This window comes from Lissotriton helveticus, chromosome 8 (genome assembly GCF_964261635.1).
Source record: "Lissotriton helveticus chromosome 8, aLisHel1.1, whole genome shotgun sequence".
NCBI classification, from domain to species: domain Eukaryota; kingdom Metazoa; phylum Chordata; class Amphibia; order Caudata; family Salamandridae; genus Lissotriton; species Lissotriton helveticus.
Window position 1 is genome coordinate 483,328,064 of NC_136069.1, and position 22,288 is coordinate 483,350,351.

Consider the following 22,288-nt stretch of genomic DNA (forward strand, 5'->3'; position numbering starts at 1 on the left):
AAATGTTAATTCTCAGTGCTACATACCAGCATTCTAGCATTTTCTGCGCTTGGATCTTCTTTTCTTCTGACGCGGTTTGAAACTGCCTCACCTCAGCTCTACTGAATCCCAACTCATTGGCTACGATTGTCCACTCAAAGCCCAGTTGATTGCCCACTTCTTGTACTGACTTCAGGTTAATCACAGCATCCTAGTTTTAAAAATACCATATCACTCTTATTAATTATTGACAATCTTAAAACAACAAGTAAACACGCAAAAAGCTTCTATGATTGTATATTTTTGTAATAGCTGCATATTCATTCCAAAACTAACATACGGAAATATAAAGGGAACTCAAATGTATACATGGATTCAGGAAGAGGACTTGTTTTCCTGGGTATCCGATATAGAAAAGAGTTTAAGGCATTTCCAATTCCCTTACCTACAAGAAGTGTATTCATTTATATTTATTTAAATGTTCTAATTAGTGTGGCGAAGACACACGTGTATCAGACCACTACAAAAAGGAATAATAAATGAAAACAATGACAATCATCAGCCCTGGTGGCACTGTATGATAATCCAAGGTTTGGGAGTTGGATATCCCGGTTCTGTTCTTTGCGGATTATGAAGTGTTCATTGCATGGACAGATATTGCATTACCACAATACCTGGTTACATTATATGCCTGTTGCATAAGGAATATCTTGGAATTCACATTGCTAAATCCAAGACAAAGGCTCGAGGAAGGACTAAGCATGCAGTATAATTTTCAGTAGATGGTTGTAGTCTCTGTTGTGTAGCCGTTCATAACTACTTGGGGTCTGTTTTTAAGAGATGGGATTCTAATTTCATGAAATTGGATTGAAATGGAGGAATTTGGTACAAACAGAAATGTAGGAATTTGATACAAACAGCAGGTTGTGTTGCCTTTGCATTTGGGTTTATGGAAAATCGTGCATGGTTACTGTGGCTGTAAATAGATTTCTAAACATGTTACTGTGATTGCCCATGGAAACGCTGCTAATGACTGTGGGGACTGAGCCAGAGGCCAATCCCTTGACCAACAAGGTGGCCATCAAACCACTTCTGTTCAGGCTCCGATGGTGTGCTATCCCCTGTGTAGAATTCTTGCAGAAAGAGTGAGACGGGTGTGCCAAGCGAAAAATAGTTTTATGGTGCCCTTATTGAGTCTTTTTCAAGGCAAGACCGCTGAACTGCCATTCCTTGTTTTAAACTACTGATTTGATAAGAAAGTCTGATCTTCCGATAGTAAAAGAAGTCTTCAGGTTGGTGGAGTCTAGTGGGCTTCAGGACAATCACTTAATTTCGAGGCTATGGGGTGCTTAAAGGACAGGAGTGGGACCCAGCACTAAGTGGTGGGGGTGTATGGAGCTGGAAGGCAACCAAACGGTTTCTTGTTGGGCCCCCAAAAGCTACAAGTAACCATCATCTCTGAGTTGTATTTCACAATAGCTTCAATATGATGGAATGTTATGTTATGTTATGTTATGTAGAGCACAAATATCAGGTGAGAGTGTATGCTTTTGAGAACGGGAAGGAGTCATAGTTAGGACCTATTGGAAGAGCCACATTTTCAGTTTCTTTCAGAATTCTAGAACTAAGCAGGTGGCTCGACCGTGAAAGAGGTGTTCTTTCCAGGCTTTAGCATTCAGGTATGTGAAGGTGCAGCAGCCGGCTCTGGCTCTTTGGATGTGAGGTACAAATAGGAGCAGAAGGTTAACGGAGTGAAAGTGTCTGGTGAGAGTGTGAAAGCTGATGGAGTTGTTCTGGTAAGTGGGACCTACGTTGTGCAGTGCTTAGCATATGTGTCTGTGTGAGTAGTTTGCAACGGTTGCGCTTGTGGATAAGGAGCCAGAGAAGGTATTTGAGGTTATTGGATATAAGGGTGGTGGTGAACATTTAAATGTAAATCTGGCCGCTGCATTTTGGGTGATCTCTAGCCTTTTCGTAAGATGGGCGGAGATGTCTAGGTAGAGTGAATTCTCGCAGTCTAGCTTGCTGGTGATTAGGTCTAGAGTGATGGATCAACAAGAATTGAAAGGATTCCACTTGAAAACTCTTCTGAGGATCTTGAGGGTGTGAAAGCAGGAGGACGTGGTTGAGTTAAGCTGGCTGGACATGGATATATGGTTGTCGAGCCTGAACCCTAGGCTCCTGCAATGGCTGCACAGGGTGGGTGTTGGTCCCAGTTCGAATGGCTACTAGGTTGAGGACCAGAGTCTGGTGTATCATCTGAAGAGTACCACCTTTGTCTTGTCTGAGTTTAGCTTCAGACATGTTGCTTTCATCCAGATGGTAATGTGTGATATACAGTCAATTAACTTTTCTTGGATCTCGGAGGTTTTCTTGGAAAAGGAGAGGATGAGCTGTTTTCCATCGGCATAAGAGATGATTTTGAAATCATGTGCTCTGACCTTTTTCACAAGCGGGGTCATGTTGTTGAAGAGTTCTATGCTGACAGAAGATCCGTGGGGGATGCTGCATATCAGGTTGGAAGATTCGGAGGTGTAGGCAGATAGGCTGACCACCTTCATGCTTCCTGTGAAGAAAGACCTGCTCCATTAAGAGCTGTTTTGTGAGTTCCTGACTCTTGGAGGCATTGGAAGAGGATCCGGTGTCAAACACAGTGAAGAAGTCGAGGAGGATGAGAGCCAGGCCGTGGTCCATGAAGAGGCAGATTTCGTCAGTAGCAGCAATGAAGACAGCGTTGGTGCGTTAGATTTGAATCTTGAGTGAGAAGTGTTTAGGAGGTTGTTGTTGTTTAAGTGTTCTGCTGGTCTTTTGTTGCCAAGTTTCTCCAAGACTTTTGCTGCGTAGAGTAGCAGGAAGATGAGTCTGTAGTTTATTGGTGTGGCCAGTTCTTCTGTAGGATTTTTTCAGTAGCAGAAGGATGGTGGTGTGCTTCCAGGTGTCTGGGAAGGTAGCCGTGGTGAGGGAGTAATTAAGGAATGGGGTGAGGCAGTGCAGATTGGCGTGAGCCCTTTGGAGAAAGTGACATGTGGAAAGGGATTTGTTAGGGCTCCTGGGTGGATTGTGCACATGGTGGTGGTGGTTTCATAGAGGGGATGGTGGTCAGAAAGATCAGGACTGTTTCTGGTGTGTTTTCCTCATTGTGTTGGAGGGCTGCCAGGGTGGAAAGGTCCAGTTGGAGTGAAAAGTTGCCGCAGACTGTGCTTATCTTGTTGCAGATGTAAAGAGCAAGTTGGGAGGAGGAGCATGATCTTAGGGAGGACAGTTAGTGTAAATGAGAAAAAGGGATCTTTATGGACTGGGTGACAGTAGGACGCTCCCTTGGGATCTCCCTTGGTTGGGGAGGGTGCAGCACACCCTAAACACATACCCGGCAACTCCAGTTAAAACTGTGTTTGAGGTTTGGTACCAAGTAGCTGAGAAAGGGGCCTCAGGTCCTTCACATCCCTACACACTCAGATCCATTACAAACCAGATTCTACACTGGCATTCACAGAAGGAAAAGGGGGAATGCAGACATCTTTTACTGAGGGAAAAGAAATACATTTATACAATGTAAAGCAGTGTAAGCCAACCAGGAACCCAACAGACTCCAATATTGCCAAGTTAAGCACTAGGCTCCCCATCATACCAGAGTAACAGCAACTGTGAGAGTGTACCAATTTTAAGAAGCTAATGAGTTCTACTTGGGAACCAGAGGCCTCACCGCCAACCCATTTGAGCATTACATCTATGATTAAAGGCAGACATGGTTCCATAGGCATAGGAGGAAAAGTAACTTGAAGAATGAAATCTCTTACAAAGTACGGGAGTCCCTCTGGTCAGACACTTCTAAGTCATATAGCTACATCTCTCACTTGGACTCAACATACGATTAAATGTACCAATGGTACATGACACCAGTGTGCTTACATTGCATCTTCTCAACTGACTGCATAAGAACTTTTTTGGTAGTGCAGAGACAACAGTGGAATCTTTACCCATGTTTGATGGTCCCGCACGGGTACCAGATATTCTAGAAGGAAATCCTAAGCCACATCAAAGAGATGGTAGGATTCCCAATTTTGACAGATCCGATGACTGTCTTCCTGGCTCTGCACTCAGTGGTTCATGAGGGGGTTAACTCACATATCTAGGTCTTAATCTCCCACATGATGGGAGCAGCAAGGCAACCTGTTGCCCTATTTTGGAAGAAGAGAGGCCCACCCGTCATCCTCTGGTTTATTAGACTGGGGTATGTATTGGCTATGGAGCAACTAACATGTACTATAACACACATGTACCACACAATAGACTCCATTGAAAGTATTTGACTAAGCAAGAACATCTATGTCTCTCTCCATGCAAAGTAGTCAATAAAATGTCTGGGGAAGTGGTGCAATAATTGGCTATATCACTTTTTAATTCCGTTCTCTTTTCTATGCACCAAATTGTACCTGTTGTTTGGGGGAAAATGTGTCCTTCTTTTAAAGTTATTGTATGACTAAGGACTATGGATGATTGATTTAAATTTCAAAGCTAAAATACAAGTGCCCTATGTAAAAAAAAAATAATAAAGACAATTTGTAAAAAAGAGACAGGGTTTCCCATTGAGGCTTACACAACTGCAGAAGTACATGTGATTGTACTACAATGCTAATGTTTTCATGTTAGTGTATTGAAGTATCATTTATTACATAATTGTTCAGTAAATGCAGAAATATCCCTGCTGCAGCATTTATTTCACATCACACAAAAAATATAAATAAACATGCATAAATAAACAAAAATTAAATAAGGAGAAATAAGGAGGATACATAAATTAAATACCATGAACACTTTGTATTAAGAATGTGCCATTTTAAATGAAATGTTAGGCTGTTAGTATACCCCTTTTATAATCGCACGTTTGTAACTGGTGGAAATTCCAGCACCGTGGCCATGAACAGAAAATAGATAATCCTAAATACAATAGAGCCACCCAATAATCCCCTTGGGACTGGGTATAATCAATCACAGAATCTCATTGTCCCTAGAGGAAACATTTCACAATATTTGATATTTACATTGATGTCACACTCGTGATCATTAATCTAGTCATACAGGGAGTTTTCTTCACAAATACCAGAGTATATCTAAAAGGTTATTTTATTCAACTCCGCTTTTCAGTATCAATTATTGTCTGGCAATGGACATACTACTGGAGTTCTTTTGTTGGTTATCCGTAGTATACAAAACACCTTTTGCTCAGAATATGGAAAATCAAAACACCATATTAGTGGAAATTAAACAAAACACTTCATCAAGTTTAAGTTCTGTACAATCAACATATAAGCAAAACGGTGTTAAGCGTTGACGTTTCGGTCCCCTGTTGGTTGGTCTAAAAGATCCTTGGGACCATCATCCGGACGGTATTGTTGCGCATCTCAATCTAATATAATAAAGAATATGTACTTATCATCCCTGTATATACAAGAGGTATCGTCTGCTCAACACATAAAGACAACAACAAAAGTGATGCACACCCATGGTGTTAGCCCAAACACTATGGGCCAGATGTAGGTAATTCTATTTTACCACTTCTTAAATACCGAATCATACCGATTCGGTATTTAAGAAGTGATAAAATAGAGGGGGGGGATGTAGGTAATACAGACTCGGTAAGTACCTAATCGTTAAGATTCGGTATTTACCGATTCTGTAAATACCGAATCGGTAATGCCCATTGATTCCTATGGGCATTGAAGCCCATAGGAATCAATGGGCATTACCGAATTGGTATTTACAGAATTTGTAAATACCGATTTCAGCAAGGGTGCAGGGGGTGTCACTTTGACACCCTCTAGCACCCCAAATACAGGCATGTGTGCCATGTGGCACACAGAAATTCCCTAAGGGCATGTCTGTCTGTCACATGGCATAGGTGTGCATGCACACATGTGCATGCACACCTGGATTCGGTATTTTACCACCCAATTGGATTGGGTGGCAAAATACAGATTCGGTAAATTTACCGATTCGGCAAATTTACCGAATCTGTAAAATGATGCCCCTACATCTCAATCACCAAATACCGGTCGGTAACGGCCGAATTCGGCCGTTACCGACCGGTATTTGGGCTTCTACATCTGGCCCTATATAACTAAAAACATGCCACCACACACATATGTCCAACGTCTATGTGACACTTAAACCAAAATACCAACACTAAACTATAAAACAGAGGGTGCAAGACACACTCACTTCTCAAATTACTTCCAAAGGGAGTCACAAGGGAGACTTTTTCTCTAATTATTGTTTATCCATTGGATCTAATAGAAAAAAACATGAGCGTGCCAGACAATAATTGATACTGAAATGTTGAGTTGAATCAAATAACCTTTTAGATATACTCTGGTATTTGTGAAGAAAACTCCCTGTATGACTAGATTAATGATCACGAGTGTGACGTCAATGTAAATATCAAATATTGTGAAATTTTTCCTCTAGTGACAATGAGATTCTGTGACAGAAAATGGATAAGCCATACATAGAACAAGCATTGCCATAGCCAATAGGTCTCGCCTTTGGGACCTTATAAGTATTTAGTTATGCAGCACAATATCCGTGGTGCAACAACATTAACTGTTGCATGGCTAAACACTTACACGGTCCTACGAGACCTATTGGTTATGCCATTGCTTGTTTTATGTATGTATTGAAGCGCTTTACATTAGCACCAATTATATTACACAAGGGCATATTCATTGTTGGTAGGCGCGGGGACATGAAGTGATTTGCCCAGAATCACAGTGTGTTGAGCGGGCGCCGAGACTCGAACCTGCTTCTCCAGCTAAAAAGTCAGCAGCTCTGGCTTTTACGCCACATCCTCTCGCCTCATGGTAGGAATAGTGCTTATACCGACAAAATGACACTTCGAAGCACCGAGAGGCGGCAGGTGTTGAAGGAAGGAACATGATTCAGGAGGGATATAAATGAGGGAACAAGTGAGCGAGGAAGGACAAAATTATCCAAATCTGGTGTTCTGGTGAATGATTACTTTTCTAGGCATTGCCATCCTTTAGATGTGGTAACGTGTTTTCATGCGGTCGTGTTTTTATTGCCACCTAACAGTGAGGAAGGTACGCATTACATGCAGAGCCAGTGGCATAAAATCTACAGTGGAAGAGACTGTTGTAATCCACTTGGTACGCTCCACACCCCCCTTCTTCCCTACCCTTGGTACGAGCCAGGCAGGAATGCACAAACATTCCACAGCTGACTCCAGCTGACTGGAATCTTTGATGGTGTTAAGATTGAATAAAGAAGACTCCTGTTAACTTACCTGTACGCTTCGTCTTTGCAACACTGGCGACGCAAAACCGTGTGGGGATGTTACACCATCACCCCCAACAAGTACTCCAGTTACAGCCTCTACTACATTAAATCTACAAAGTGAAGCAGTAAGTCATCCTACCTGACAACGTAGATGTGTATGTTCCTGTTCTTCTCTGCTGCGCCTTTGCTGAGAGGACATTGACAAGCTGTTGAGGTGAGAGTTTTGAAGACGGTCTGGAACTTTTCTAGGGTTCACCGTGTTACGGCTGTAGCAGGGGTGGCGCTTGGCGTGGTGGCACACCGCCTGACTGGAAGCCGGTGAACTTTCCCTGCCGACCTGATCAAGGGAGTTTGTGTTGAGGAGGCGCTGCTGACGCCGGAGGCCTGTTCTCGCCCTTCCCCCTTGGAAAGGCCGGGAAGGGCGGTAAGCAGCGTTGCAGCGTTGTCGCTGCAGTCAGAGCGAGCCTTGAGGCAGAATCGGAGCAAGTTCTGCCGGTGTAGCGGGGTTTCCTCCCCTAACGAGAAGGTTCCTCTGGTCTAGCAGCCTTCCGCCTCAGGGCATCGACGGCGGTGAGACACGATGAGGGGGCAGTCTTCAGTGAGGATATCAAGCTGATTAACCCTTTCCTCACCGCCAAGTGCCCAAGCCTGTCCCAATTCTTGCGCTGACAGGCACAGCTTTTGTTACTCCCAGCGATAAACTCTAATTAACATGCTCCTTGTGTGTGGAATCAATTTACCGCGAGGCAGGAGTTCAACCATAAACCTTACGTCATGCTGTAATTGACTTTTAGAACATTTCCTATTGATACCTCATGTGAACATGCGTAAAATCAAGAGCGAAGCTATGAAATATTGTGAGAGCTCTCATTTTTAAGAGTAAATACATCCTGCTGTGCACCTTAAGTGAGCCTGCAATCTTTCCTTAAGAATAGCCTGCCGCCAGTCTATTCAAGCGCTAATCTCCAATTTACTGTGGAACACTGATATTAAATGTGAAGAACACACATTTCCATGTAAGGGTGTGCATAGTTGCTTCAACTGTGACACACACACATTAATTCATTGTGTGTCATATTGTATAATATGTGCATCAGGCTACAACTGTGACACACACACATTCATTGATTGTATGTCAGATTGTTCATCCTACTTTGTCTCCACAAGTGACACGCAATCCATCCCTGCCTTATTCCTTCCTCGCTTCCTCTTATCTGGCATCACTTTTGCTGGCCTGCTCCCATATTAAAACTGTCACTGCAGGACATTAAAGCTTATGACTTAGATATTCTGTTTAAACCCACTCACAGCTGTTCCCTTTCAAGCCGTGCTCTTTGTAAGCCCACACTGTTGTAATGGCCAGTGCAAATATGTCACAACCACCCCATTCCTCAATTAAGTTGGAGAGCCACAGCTACCATGGAAGCAATGGTTCGGACTACTGGAGTCCTACCTTACAGCAATTGGGAGGGAAAAATTATCCGCACTCAGAAAATGACATACCCTGCTCCACAACCTAGGGATTGAAGGGCGGAAAACATATGACAATATCTCGGCAGAAGAAGATGAAGATAGTGATGGCAATGATAATGTCTACCTAGCGGCAGTCAACAGACTTGAAAAACATTTTGGTAAAATGATTAACGTGGTATTGGAAAGACATAAGTTCTTTTCAAGGGTACAGGGTAAGAATAAGAAGGTTAAAACGTACATTGCAGCCCTTAAAGGCCTGGCTAACACGTGTGAATTTGATACATTGCAAGATTCCCTGATTAGAGATTATTTAACAGGAAATGGGAACCACGCTCCCAATCAACAGGCTATCCCCATATTGACAAAAAGACCTGCAAAAAATGTGCAACTCCCCCTTTGAACGTAAAATAACCCCTGCCCTGGCACAGTCCAGAATCTGGTCCATCCACAAAACTTACTGAACCCCTTCCAGACTACACAAATTAGGGTTGAGGGGCTCCGCCTTATGCTGATGTTGTGAGGAAGGACGCGGGGACCTACACCACAAGCTCTACCACTGTAAGAACCCTTCCATTATGGAGGAACATTCAAGACCTGCTGCGCGAAATTACCAAAACACCAATAGAAATCGATTTCCTAACAGCAGCCATAGATCTATATGCCAACCCCCATGCAGGAGATCTTGACCCCCAAATCTCTTTACTTGTAGAACTTCTGCTCTTCCTAGGCACCAAAAACTGTTCTCTCAGACTAGAAATCCACCATCTCCAACACCTTTGATAAATGCTGGAACCTACTTTGTTCAATCGGGGAGCTGATGACATCCTACAAGCCAGATTCCATGGCCATTCAGAGGATTCAGTTTAAAGCCCTCTGTGTCACCCACAAGATTATGGCTGCCAAAAGCCCGACAATTTTACAGTCAATCATTGTCCCATATCATCCCAATAGAGCTCTGCGCTCTGGAAACAAATGCTTGGCTACTGTCCTGAGAATTCACAAGACCAGAAGTGGAGGCCAACAATTCTCTTATGTTGCCTCCAGAAGGTGGAACACCCTTCCTGACCATATTCGGTTGGAAGAAGACCATCTGGTTTTTCAAAGGCATTTGACGACGTTCTTATTTCCATCCAGCTAAGGGGCGCACTCGCAGGCTAGGGAGACCTTATGGGAAACAATGCGCTTTATAAGTACCTTTTTCATTTCATTTCCATTTCATTCGAGCCCTAGACGACTATGGGATGCTTTTGACGAGTACCAACAGAAGAACAAACCACCATAAATCCCCTAATGTTCCCGCATTCTACCACCTGTGTGGTAGCATTCACTCTGGACTTTCTCTGTATTGGATTTTTTTCTTAGACTTATCCCTACAGTGCTCAGTGTAGCCGTACCCTTCCATCTTCCCTCCTTCACTCTCCCCCATCTTTTCTCTCTTTCTCTCATTCTTTTCCTTCATGAGCCAGAGGACTTGGTTTATGGTACACCCCAATCTGTATTCCTCCATTGTGGCTGATTCGATCCATCAATGCCATATGTAACTTCTTCCACACCTACTTTGGAATGACATCGTCATCTTCATGTTTTCTTCCATCCGTACATGTTTTCGAACATACCGTTTTCAATATTGTCATATGCAGATTGATGTCTTATCGTTCATAACTTAGGACATCTAGAGTGTACGGCTTCTTTATGTGCTCCGTTTCTTGGTTATTTTTGTAGACTTAATAAAAACTATCTGAACAAATAAAAAGGAAACCTTAGATAAATTATTGGTGTGCCCAATCTCACACAGTGTGCGTGTAGCATATTATCTAAGGGACAAGAGCACCGGTCTTCTAACGTTTTCCCAGTCCTACATATGAGGAAAGACAGAATGATATCCCCATGTTCTTTAACAGACGTGAATCGCATATATCAGGTTTCATACCTCTTGTGCTTTGTTCGGCATTTTACTTAGAATTTCACTTTTACATCCGTGAATTTTCTTTGTGCCGCAACTGACTGTTATCTTGCCGCTTCAACCCTGCTCCTGACCACGAGGATTTTAAGGGCATCCGCTGTTACCTTTCACGGCCCCCGCTCCGCGGGAGCCGTTCACGGAACTGTGGAGCAGAGTATCCTGACACTGAGGGACTGCGAGGCCCAGCAGGCATAGTGCCACACACCTGCTGCCTCTTCCATCATTAGACACGCCCCCCCCTGGCTCTATATCATCGCAGCACGGCCTCCGCTTCACGGGTGCCGCAACTGACTGTTATCTTGCCGCTTCAACCATGCTCCTGACCACGAGGATTCTAAGGGCATCTGCTGTTACCTTTCACGGCCCCCGCTCCGCGGGAGCCGTTCACGGAACTGTGGGACCCAGCACTAAGTGGTGGGGGTGTATGGAGCTGGTAGGCAACCAAACGGTTTCTTGTTGGGCCCCCAAAAGCTACAAGTAACCATCATCTCTGAGTTGTATTTCACAATAGCTTCAATATGATGGAATGTTATGTTATGTTATGTAGAGCACAAATATCAGGTGAGAGTGTATGCTTTTGAGAACGGGAAGGAGTCATAGTTAGGACCTATTGGAAGAGCCACATTTTCAGTTTCTTTCAGAATTCTAGAACTAAGCAGGTGGCTCGACCGTGAAAGAGGTGTTCTTTCCAGGCTTTAGCATTCAGGTATGTGAAGGTGCAGCAGCCGGCTCTGGCTCTTTGGATGTGAGGTACAAATAGTAGCAGAAGGTTAACGGAGTGAAAGTGTCTGGTGAGAGTGTGAAAGCTGATGGAGTTGTTCTGGTAAGTGGGACCTACGTTGTGCAGTGCTTAGCATATGTGTCTGTGTGAGTAGTTTGCAACGGGTGCGCTTGTGGATAAGGAGCCAGAGAAGGTATTTGAGGTTATTGGATATAAGGGTGGTGGTGAACATTTAAATGTAAATCTGGCCGCTGCATTTTGGGTGATCTCTAGCCTTTTCGTAAGATGGGCGGAGATGTCTAGGTAGAGTGAATTCTCGCAGTCTAGCTTGCTGGTGATTAGGTCTAGAGTGATGGATCAACAAGAATTGAAAGGATTCCACTTGAAAACTCTTCTGAGGATCTTGAGGGTGTGAAAGCAGGAGGACGTGGTTGAGTTAAGCTGGCTGGACATGGATATATGGTTGTCGAGCCTGAACCCTAGGCTCCTGCAATGGCTGCACAGGGTGGGTGTTGGTCCCAGTTCGAATGGCTACTAGGTTGAGGACCAGAGTCTGGTGTATCATCTGAAGAGTACCACCTTTGTCTTGTCTGAGTTTAGCTTCAGACATGTTGCTTTCATCCAGATGGTAATGTGTGATATACAGTCAATTAACTTTTCTTGGATCTCGGAGGTTTTCTTGGAAAAGGAGAGGATGAGCTGTTTTCCATCGGCATAAGAGATGATTTTGAAATCATGTGCTCTGACCTTTTTCACAAGCGGGGTCATGTTGTTGAAGAGTTCTATGCTGACAGAAGATCCGTGGGGGATGCTGCATATCAGGTTGGAAGATTCGGAGGTGTAGGCAGATAGGCTGACCACCTTCATGCTTCCTGTGAAGAAAGACCTGCTCCATTAAGAGCTGTTTTGTGAGTTTCTGACTCTTGGAGGCTTCGGAAGAGGATCCTGTGTCAAACACAGTGAAGAAGTCGAGGAGGATGAGAGCCAGGCCGTGGTCCATGAAGAGGCAGATTTCGTCAGTAGCAGCAATGAAGACAGCGTTGGTGCGTTAGATTTGAATCTTGAGTGAGAAGTGTTTAGGAGGTTGTTGTTGTTTAAGTGTTCTGCTGGTCTTTTGTTGCCAAGTTTCTCCAAGACTTTTGCTGCGTAGAGTAGCAGGAAGATGAGTCTGTAGTTTATTGGTGTGGCCAGTTCTTCTGTAGGATTTTTTCAGTAGCAGAAGGATGGTGGTGTGCTTCCAGGTGTCTGGGAAGGTAGCCGTGGTGAGGGAGTCATTAAGGAATGGGGTGAGGCAGTGCAGATTGGCGTGAGCCCTTTGGAGAAAGTGACATGTGGAAAGGGATTTGTTAGGGCTCCTGGGTGGATTGTGCACATGGTGGTGGCGGTTTCATAGAGGGGATGGTGGTCAGAAAGATCAGGACTGTTTCTGGTGTGTTTTCCTCATTGTGTTGGAGGGCTGCCAGGGTGGAAAGGTCCAGTTGGAGTGAAAAGTTGCCGCAGACTGTGCTTATCTTGTTGCAGATGTAAAGAGCAAGTTGGGAGGAGGAGCATGATCTTAGGGAGGACAGTTAGTGTAAATGAGAAAAAGGGATCTTTATGGACTGGGTGACAGTAGGACGCTCCCTTGGGATCTCCCTTGGTTGGGGAGGGTGCAGCACACCCTAAACACATACCCGGCAACTCCAGTTAAAACTGTGTTTGAGGTTTGGTACCAAGTAGCTGAGAAAGGGGCCTCAGGTCCTTCACATCCCTACACACTCAGATCCATTACAAACCAGATTCTACACTGGCATTCACAGAAGGAAAAGGGGGAATGCAGACATCTTTTACTGAGGGAAAAGAAATACATTTATACAATGTAAAGCAGTGTAAGCCAACCAGGAACCCAACAGACTCCAATATTGCCAAGTTAAGCACTAGGCTCCCCATCATACCAGAGTAACAGCAACTGTGAGAGTGTACCAATTTTAAGAAGCTAATGAGTTCTACTTGGGAACCAGAGGCCTCACCGCCAACCCATTTGAGCATTACATCTATGATTAAAGGCAGACATGGTTCCATAGGCATAGGAGGAAAAGTAACTTGAAGAATGAAATCTCTTACAAAGTATGGGAGTCCCTCTGGTCAGACACTTCTAAGTCATATAGCTACATCTCTCACTTGGACTCAACATACGATTAAATGTACCAATGGTACATGACACCAGTGTGCTTACATTGCATCTTCTCAACTGACTGCATAAGAACTTTTTTGGTAGTGCAGAGACAACAGTGGAATCTTTACCCATGTTTGATGGTCCCGCACGGGTACCAGATATTCTAGAAGGAAATCCTAAGCCACATCAAAGAGATGGTAGGATTCCCAATTTTGACAGATCCGATGACTGTCTTCCTGGCTCTGCACTCAGTGGTTCATGAGGGGGTTAACTCACATATCTAGGTCTTAATCTCCCACATGATGGGAGCAGCAAGGCAACCTGTTGCCCTATTTTGGAAGAAGAGAGGCCCACCCGTCATCCTCTGGTTTATTAGACTGGGGTATGTATTGGCTATGGAGCAACTAACATGTACTATAACACACATGTACCACACAATAGACTCCATTGAAAGTATTTGACTAAGCAAGAACATCTATGTCTCTCTCCATGCAAAGTAGTCAATAAAATGTCTGGGGAAGTGGTGCAATAATTGGCTATATCACTGTTTAATTCCGTTCTCTTTTCTATGCACCAAATTGTACCTGTTGTTTGGGGGAAAATGTGTCCTTCTTTTAAAGTTATTGTATGACTAAGGACTATGGATGATTGATTTAAATTTTAAAGCTAAAATACAAGTGCCCTATGTAAAAAAAAAATAATAAAGACAATTTGTAAAAAAGAGACAGGGTTTCCCATTGAGGCTTACACAACTGCAGAAGTACATGTGATTGTACTACAATGCTAATGTTTTCATGTTAGTGTATTGAAGTATCATTTATTACATAATTGTTCAGTAAATGCAGAAATATCCCTGCTGCAGCATTTATTTCACATCACACAAAAAATATAAATAAACATGCATAAATAAACAAAAATTAAATAAGGAGAAATAAGGAGGATACATAAATTAAATACCATGAACACTTTGTATTAAGAATGTGCCATTTTAAATGAAATGTTAGGCTGTTAGTATACCCCTTTGTTAATCGCACGTTTGTAACTGGTGGAAATTCCAGCACCGTGGCCATGAACAGAAAATAGATAATCCTAAATACAATAGAGCCACCCAATAATCCCCTTGGGACTGGGTATAATCAATCACAGAATCTCATTGTCCCTAGAGGAAACATTTCACAATATTTGATATTTACATTGATGTCACACTCGTGATCATTAATCTAGTCATACAGGGAGTTTTCTTCACAAATACCAGAGTATATCTAAAAGGTTATTTTATTCAACTCCGCTTTTCAGTATCAATTATTGTCTGGCAATGGACATACTACTGGAGTTCTTTTGTTGGTTATCCGTAGTATACAAAACACCTTTTGCTCAGAATATGGAAAATCAAAACACCATATTAGTGGAAATTAAACAAAACACTTCATCAAGTTTAAGTTCTGTACAATCAACATATAAGCAAAACGGTGTTAAGCGTTGACGTTTCGGTCCCCTGTTGGTTGGTCTAAAAGATCCTTGGGACCATCATCCGGACGGTATTGTTGCGCATCTCAATCTAATATAATAAAGAATATGTACTTATCATCCCTGTATATACAAGAGGTATCGTCTGCTCAACACATAAAGACAACAACAAAAGTGATGCACACCCATGGTGTTAGCCCAAACACTATGGGCCAGATGTAGGTAATTCTATTTTACCACTTCTTAAATACCGAATCATACCGATTCGGTATTTAAGAAGTGATAAAATAGAGGGGGGGGATGTAGGTAATACAGACTCGGTAAGTACCTAATCGTTAAGATTCGGTATTTACCGATTCTGTAAATACCGAATCGGTAATGCCCATTGATTCCTATGGGCATTGAAGCCCATAGGAATCAATGGGCATTACCGAATTGGTATTTACAGAATCTGTAAATACCGATTTCAGCAAGGGTGCAGGGGGTGTCACTTTGACACCCTCTAGCACCCCAAATACAGGCATGTGTGCCATGTGGCACACAGACATTCCCTAAGGGCATGTCTGTCTGTCACATGGCATAGGTGTGCATGCACACATGTGCATGCACACCTGGATTCGGTATTTTACCACCCAATTGGATTGGGTGGCAAAATACAGATTCGGTAAATTTACCGATTCGGCAAATTTACCGAATCTGTAAAATGATGCCCCTACATCTCAATCACCAAATACCGGTCGGTAACGGCCGAATTCGGCCGTTACCGACCGGTATTTGGGCTTCTACATCTGGCCCTATATAACTAAAAACATGCCACCACACACATATGTCCAACGTCTATGTGACACTTAAACCAAAATACCAACACTAAACTATAAAACAGAGGGTGCAAGACACACTCACTTCTCAAATTACTTCCAAAGGGAGTCACAAGGGAGACTTTTTCTCTAATTATTGTTTATCCATTGGATCTAATAGAAAAAAACATGAGCGTGCCAGACAATAATTGATACTGAAATGTTGAGTTGAATCAAATAACCTTTTAGATATACTCTGGTATTTGTGAAGAAAACTCCCTGTATGACTAGATTAATGATCACGAGTGTGACGTCAATGTAAATATCAAATATTGTGACATTTTTCCTCTAGTGACAATGAGATTCTGTGACAGAAAATGGATAAGCCATACATAGAACAAGCATTGCCATAGCCAATAGGTCTCGCCTTTGGGACCTTATAAGTATTTAGTTATGCAGCACAATATCCGTGGTGCAACAACATTAACTGTTGCATGGCTAAACACTTACACGGTCCTACGAGACCTATTGGTTATGCCATTGCTTGTTTTATGTATGTATTGAAGCGCTTTACATTAGCACCAATTATATTACACAAGGGCATATTCATTGTTGGTAGGCGCGGGGACATGAAGTGATTTGCCCAGAATCACAGTGTGTTGAGCGGGCGCCGAGACTCGAACCTGCTTCTCCAGCTAAAAAGTCAGCAGCTCTGGCTTTTACGCCACATCCTCTCGCCTCATGGTAGGAATAGTGCTTATACCGACAAAATGACACTTCGAAGCACCGAGAGGCGGCAGGTGTTGAAGGAAGGAACATGATTCAGGAGGGATATAAATGAGGGAACAAGTGAGCGAGGAAGGACAAAATTATCCAAATCTGGTGTTCTGGTGAATGATTACTTTTCTAGGCATTGCCATCCTTTAGATGTGGTAACGTGTTTTCATGCGGTCGTGTTTTTATTGCCACCTAACAGTGAGGAAGGTACGCATTACATGCAGAGCCAGTGGCATAAAATCTACAGTGGAAGAGACTGTTGTAATCCACTTGGTACGCTCCACACCCCCCTTCTTCCCTACCCTTGGTACGAGCCAGGCAGGAATGCACAAACATTCCACAGCTGACTCCAGCTGACTGGAATCTTTGATGGTGTTAAGATTGAATAAAGAAGACTCCTGTTAACTTACCTGTACGCTTCGTCTTTGCAACACTGGCGACGCAAAACCGTGTGGGGATGTTACACCATCACCCCCAACAAGTACTCCAGTTACAGCCTCTACTACATTAAATCTACAAAGTGAAGCAGTAAGTCATCCTACCTGACAACGTAGATGTGTATGTTCCTGTTCTTCTCTGCTGCGCCTTTGCTGAGAGGACATTGACAAGCTGTTGAGGTGAGAGTTTTGAAGACGGTCTGGAACTTTTCTAGGGTTCACCGTGTTACGGCTGTAGCAGGGGTGGCGCTTGGCGTGGTGGCACACCGCCTGACTGGAAGCCGGTGAACTTTCCCTGCCGACCTGATCAAGGGAGTTTGTGTTGAGGAGGCGCTGCTGACGCCGGAGGCCTGTTCTCGCCCTTCCCCCTTGGAAAGGCCGGGAAGGGCGGTAAGCAGCGTTGCAGCGTTGTCGCTGCAGTCAGAGCGAGCCTTGAGGCAGAATCGGAGCAAGTTCTGCCGGTGTAGCGGGGTTTCCTCCCCTAACGAGAAGGTTCCTCTGGTCTAGCAGCCTTCCGCCTCAGGGCATCGACGGCGGTGAGACACGATGAGGGGGCAGTCTTCAGTGAGGATATCAAGCTGATTAACCCTTTCCTCACCGCCAAGTGCCCAAGCCTGTCCCAATTCTTGCGCTGACAGGCACAGCTTTTGTTACTCCCAGCGATAAACTCTAATTAACATGCTCCTTGTGTGTGGAATCAATTTACCGCGAGGCAGGAGTTCAACCATAAACCTTACGTCATGCTGTAATTGACTTTTAGAACATTTCCTATTGATACCTCATGTGAACATGCGTACAATCAAGAGCGAAGCTATGAAATATTGTGAGAGCTCTCATTTTTAAGAGTAAATACATCCTGCTGTGCACCTTAAGTGAGCCTGCAATCTTTCCTTAAGAATAGCCTGCCGCCAGTCTATTCAAGCGCTAATCTCCAATTTACTGTGGAACACTGATATTAAATGTGAAGAACACACATTTCCATGTAAGGGTGTGCATAGTTGCTTCAACTGTGACACACACACATTAATTCATTGTGTGTCATATTGTATAATATGTGCATCAGGCTACAACTGTGACACACACACATTCATTGATTGTATGTCAGATTGTTTATCCTACTTTGTCTCCACAAGTGACACGCAATCCATCCCTGCCTTATTCCTTCCTCGCTTCCTCTTATCTGGCATCACTTTTGCTGGCCTGCTCCCATATTAAAACTGTCACTGCAGGACATTAAAGCTTATGACTTAGATATTCTGTTTAAACCCACTCACAGCTGTTCCCTTTCAAGCCGTGCTCTTTGTAAGCCCACACTGTTGTAATGGCCAGTGCAAATATGTCACAACCACCCCATTCCTCAATTAAGTTGGAGAGCCACAGCTACCATGGAAGCAATGGTTCGGACTACTGGAGTCCTACCTTACAGCAATTGGGAGGGAAAAATTCTCCGCACTCAGAAAATGACATACCCTGCTCCACAACCTAGGGATTGAAGGGCGGAAAACATATGACAATATCTCGGCAGAAGAAGATGAAGATAGTGATGGCAATGAGAATGTCTACCTAGCGGCAGTCAACAGACTTGAAAAACATTTTGGTAAAATGATTAACGTGGTATTGGAAAGACATAAGTTCTTTTCAAGGGTACAGGGTAAGAATAAGAAGGTTAAAACGTACATTGCAGCCCTTAAAGGCCTGGCTAACACGTGTGAATTTGATACATTGCAAGATTCCCTGATTAGAGATTATTTAACAGGAAATGGGAACCACGCTCCCAATCAACAGGCTATCCCCATATTGACAAAAAGACCTGCAAAAAATGTGCAACTCCCCCTTTGAACGTAAAATCACCCCTGCCCTGGCACAGTCCAGAATCTGGTCCATCCACAAAACTTACTGAACCCCTTCCAGACTACACAAATTAGGGTTGAGGGGCTCCGCCTTATGCTGATGTTGTGAGGAAGGACGCGGGGACCTACACCACAAGCTCTACCACTGTAAGAACCCTTCCATTATGGAGGAACATTCAAGACCTGCTGCGCGAAATTACCAAAACACCAATAGAAATCGATTTCCTAACACCAGCCTTAGATCTATATGCCAACCCCCATGCAGGAGATCTTGACCCCCAAATCTCTTTACTTGTAGAACTTCTGCTCTTCCTAGGCACCAAAAACTGTTCTCTCAGACTAGAAATCCACCATCTCCAACACCTTTGATAAATGCTGGAACCTACTTTGTTCAATCGGGGAGCTGATGACATCCTACAAGCCAGATTCCATGGCCATTCAGAGGATTCAGTTTAAAGCCCTCTGTGTCACCCACAAGATTATGGCTGCCGAAAGCCCGACAATTTTACAGTCAATCATTGTCCCATATCATCCCAATAGAGCTCTGCGCTCTGGAAACAAATGCTTGGCTACTGTCCTGAGAATTCACAAGACCAGAAGTGGAGGCCAACAATTCTCTTATGTTGCCTCCAGAAGGTGGAACACCCTTCCTGACCATATTCGGTTGGAAGAAGACCATCTGGTTTTTCAAAGGCATTTGACGACGTTCTTATTTCCATCCAGCTAAGGGGCGCACTCGCAGGCTAGGTTCTTAGCGCTGGGAGACCTTATGGGAAACAATGCGCTTTATAAGTACCTTTTTCATTTCATTTCCATTTCATTCGAGCCCTAGACGACTATGGGATGCTTTTGACGAGTACCAACAGAAGAACAAACCACCATAAATCCCCTAATGTTCCCGCATTCTCCCACCTGTGTGGTAGCATTCACTCTGGACTTTCTCTGTATTGGATTTTTTTCTTAGACTTATCCCTACAGTGCTCAGTGTAGCCGTACCCTTCCATCTTCCCTCCTTCACTCTCCCCCATCTTTTCTCTCTTTCTCTCATTCTTTTCCTTCATGAGCCAGAGGACTTGGTTTATGGTACACCCCAATCTGTATTCCTCCATTGTGGCTGATTCGATCCATCAATGCCATATGTAACTTCTTCCACACCTACTTTGGAATGACATCGTCATCTTCATGTTTTCTTCCATCCGTACATGTTTTCGAACATACCGTTTTCAATATTGTCATATGCAGATTGATGTCTTATCGTTCATAACTTAGGACATCTAGAGTGTACGGCTTCTTTATGTGCTCCGTTTCTTGGTTATTTTTGTAGACTTAATAAAAACTATCTGAACAAATAAAAAGGAAACCTTAGATAAATTATTGGTGTGCCCAATCTCACACAGTGTGTGTGTAGCATATTATCTAAGGGACAAGAGCACCGGTCTTCTAACATTTTCCCAGTCCTACATATGAGGAAAGACAGAATGATATCCCCATGTTCTTTAACAGACGTGAATCGCATATATCAGGTTTCATACCTCTTGTGCTTTGTTCGGCATTTTACTTAGAATTTCACTTTTACATCCGTGAATTTTCTTTGTGCCGCAACTGACTGTTATCTTGCCGCTTTAACCCTGCTCCTGACCACGAGGATTTTAAGGGCATCTGCTGTTACCTTTCACGGCCCGCTCCGCGGGTGCCGTTCACGGAACTGTGGGGCAGAGTATCCTGACACTGAGGGACTGCGAGGCCCAGCAGGCATAGCGCTACACACCTGCTGCCTCTTCCATCATTGGACACGCCCCCCGGCTCTATATCGCAGCATGGCCTTCGCTTCACGGGTGCCGCAACTGACTGTTATCTTGCCGCTTCAACCCTGCTCCTGACCACGAGGATTTTAAGGGCATCCGCTGTTACCTTTCACGGCCCCCGCTCCGCGGGTGCCGTTCACGGAACTGTGGAGCAGAGTATCCTGACACTGAGGGACTGCGAGGCCCAGCAGGCATAGTGCCACACACCTGCTGCCTCTTCCATCATTAGACACGCCCCCCCCCTGGCTCTATATCATCGCAGCACGGCCTCCGCTTCACGGGTGCCGCAACTGACTGTTATCTTGCCGCTTCAACCATGCTCCTGACCACGAGGATTTTAAGGGCATCTGCTGTTACCTTTCACGGCCCCCGCTCTGCGGGAGCCGTTCACGGAACTGTGGGGCAGAGTATCCTGACACTGAGGGACTGCGAGGCCCAGCAGGCATAGCGCCACACACCTGCTGCCTCTTCCATCATTGGACACGCCTCCTCCTGGGAGGTCCTTATATTCTTATCAATTCCCCCAACGCGGGACGCGCGCGGGCGGGCGCCGGACAAAGCCCGGACGAAGGGAGGACAGTCTGTGACAGTCCGGGACTGGTCGTGACTGGGCTGGGCAAGGAACCCTGATTCATATATGCTGTTGGACTTCTGTGACCCTTATACAGTGAGACCATAAATTATTTAAATTTGGATACTGTGGTTATCTTAAAAACTTAGAGCCTATTACAGGCGGTTTGTTTTATCCTGTCCAACTTTGAAAGGCCTTAGTTTAGTTCTTTTAATTATTATTGTTGAGTATGTCTAAACAAAAGGCTCCCTTGGTGCCTAACGCCTTGGATAACTATCTAGTGAAGGTTGTGAGTAAAATTAACAGTGAGAGGCGGCAGTCACTAGGGATAAGTTGTTCCTCCACACCACCCACTGCGCAACCTTCACTAGTACTACTGGCGCTGGATGATAGCAGTGATATCAATAATTCTGATATCTCTGTCAGTGATATGCCTGAGCAAAACATTCCCCACACAGTTGACCTAGAAGTTTCCTTAGATACTACGGTTCAGCACCCACTGACACCTGTGCCTAGAGTGGTCAGAGCGTGTAGGAAAGCTCAGACCAAACGTGGGTGGTCACGTTCTGTTAGAAAAAGAGTAGTTTCTCCACCCAAAAACCCAGATAAGGATGATGATGTCACGGGGAAAGGTGATACTGTTAAATTGGAGGACGAACAAATTAAAAAATTAGTAAGTATGATTGATTTGAAGATCAAGGGTATTATAAAACCCCTTGTGGCTAAAATTGATCAGCTTACTGCAGAGGTTAACAGATTAGGAGGACTCCTTAATAAGTCAGTGGAGGAAGTGGGCAGCCTATCAGCCCTAGTATTAAGTAACTGTGATACCCAGGAGGTTCCCCCTGGGAGAGGGGTAGGTGGCAGTGAGAATGTTGTACAGAACCCTCCCCCCACCCAGCCCCTAGCAGGTAACGATAGCCAGGCTGTAATAACAGATGATCCTCCAACAACATGCACAGAACCACGCCAAGAGCGCGACTCATTTCAATTTGTTGTG

General features: G+C 44.1%; 1 protein-coding gene across 2 annotated transcripts in view; it reads right to left on the reverse strand.

Annotated features, from left to right (window-relative positions):
- Positions 1-22,288, reverse strand: part of LOC144772811 (uncharacterized) — a 118,507-nt gene that overhangs the window by 40,871 nt on the left and 55,348 nt on the right. Inside the window, exons 1-2 of one of the 2 annotated variants that reach the window (XM_078657389.1) lie at positions 7,412-7,899; positions 27-190 (exon numbers count right to left, since the gene is read on the reverse strand). In XM_078657389.1, coding sequence (XP_078513515.1) covers positions 27-190; positions 7,412-7,471 — 224 coding nt within the window. In that variant the 5' untranslated portion in view covers positions 7,472-7,899. Of the gene's footprint in view, positions 1-26; positions 191-7,411; positions 7,900-22,288 lie in introns of those variants that run through there. The other variant, XM_078657390.1, reaches the window with a different exon arrangement.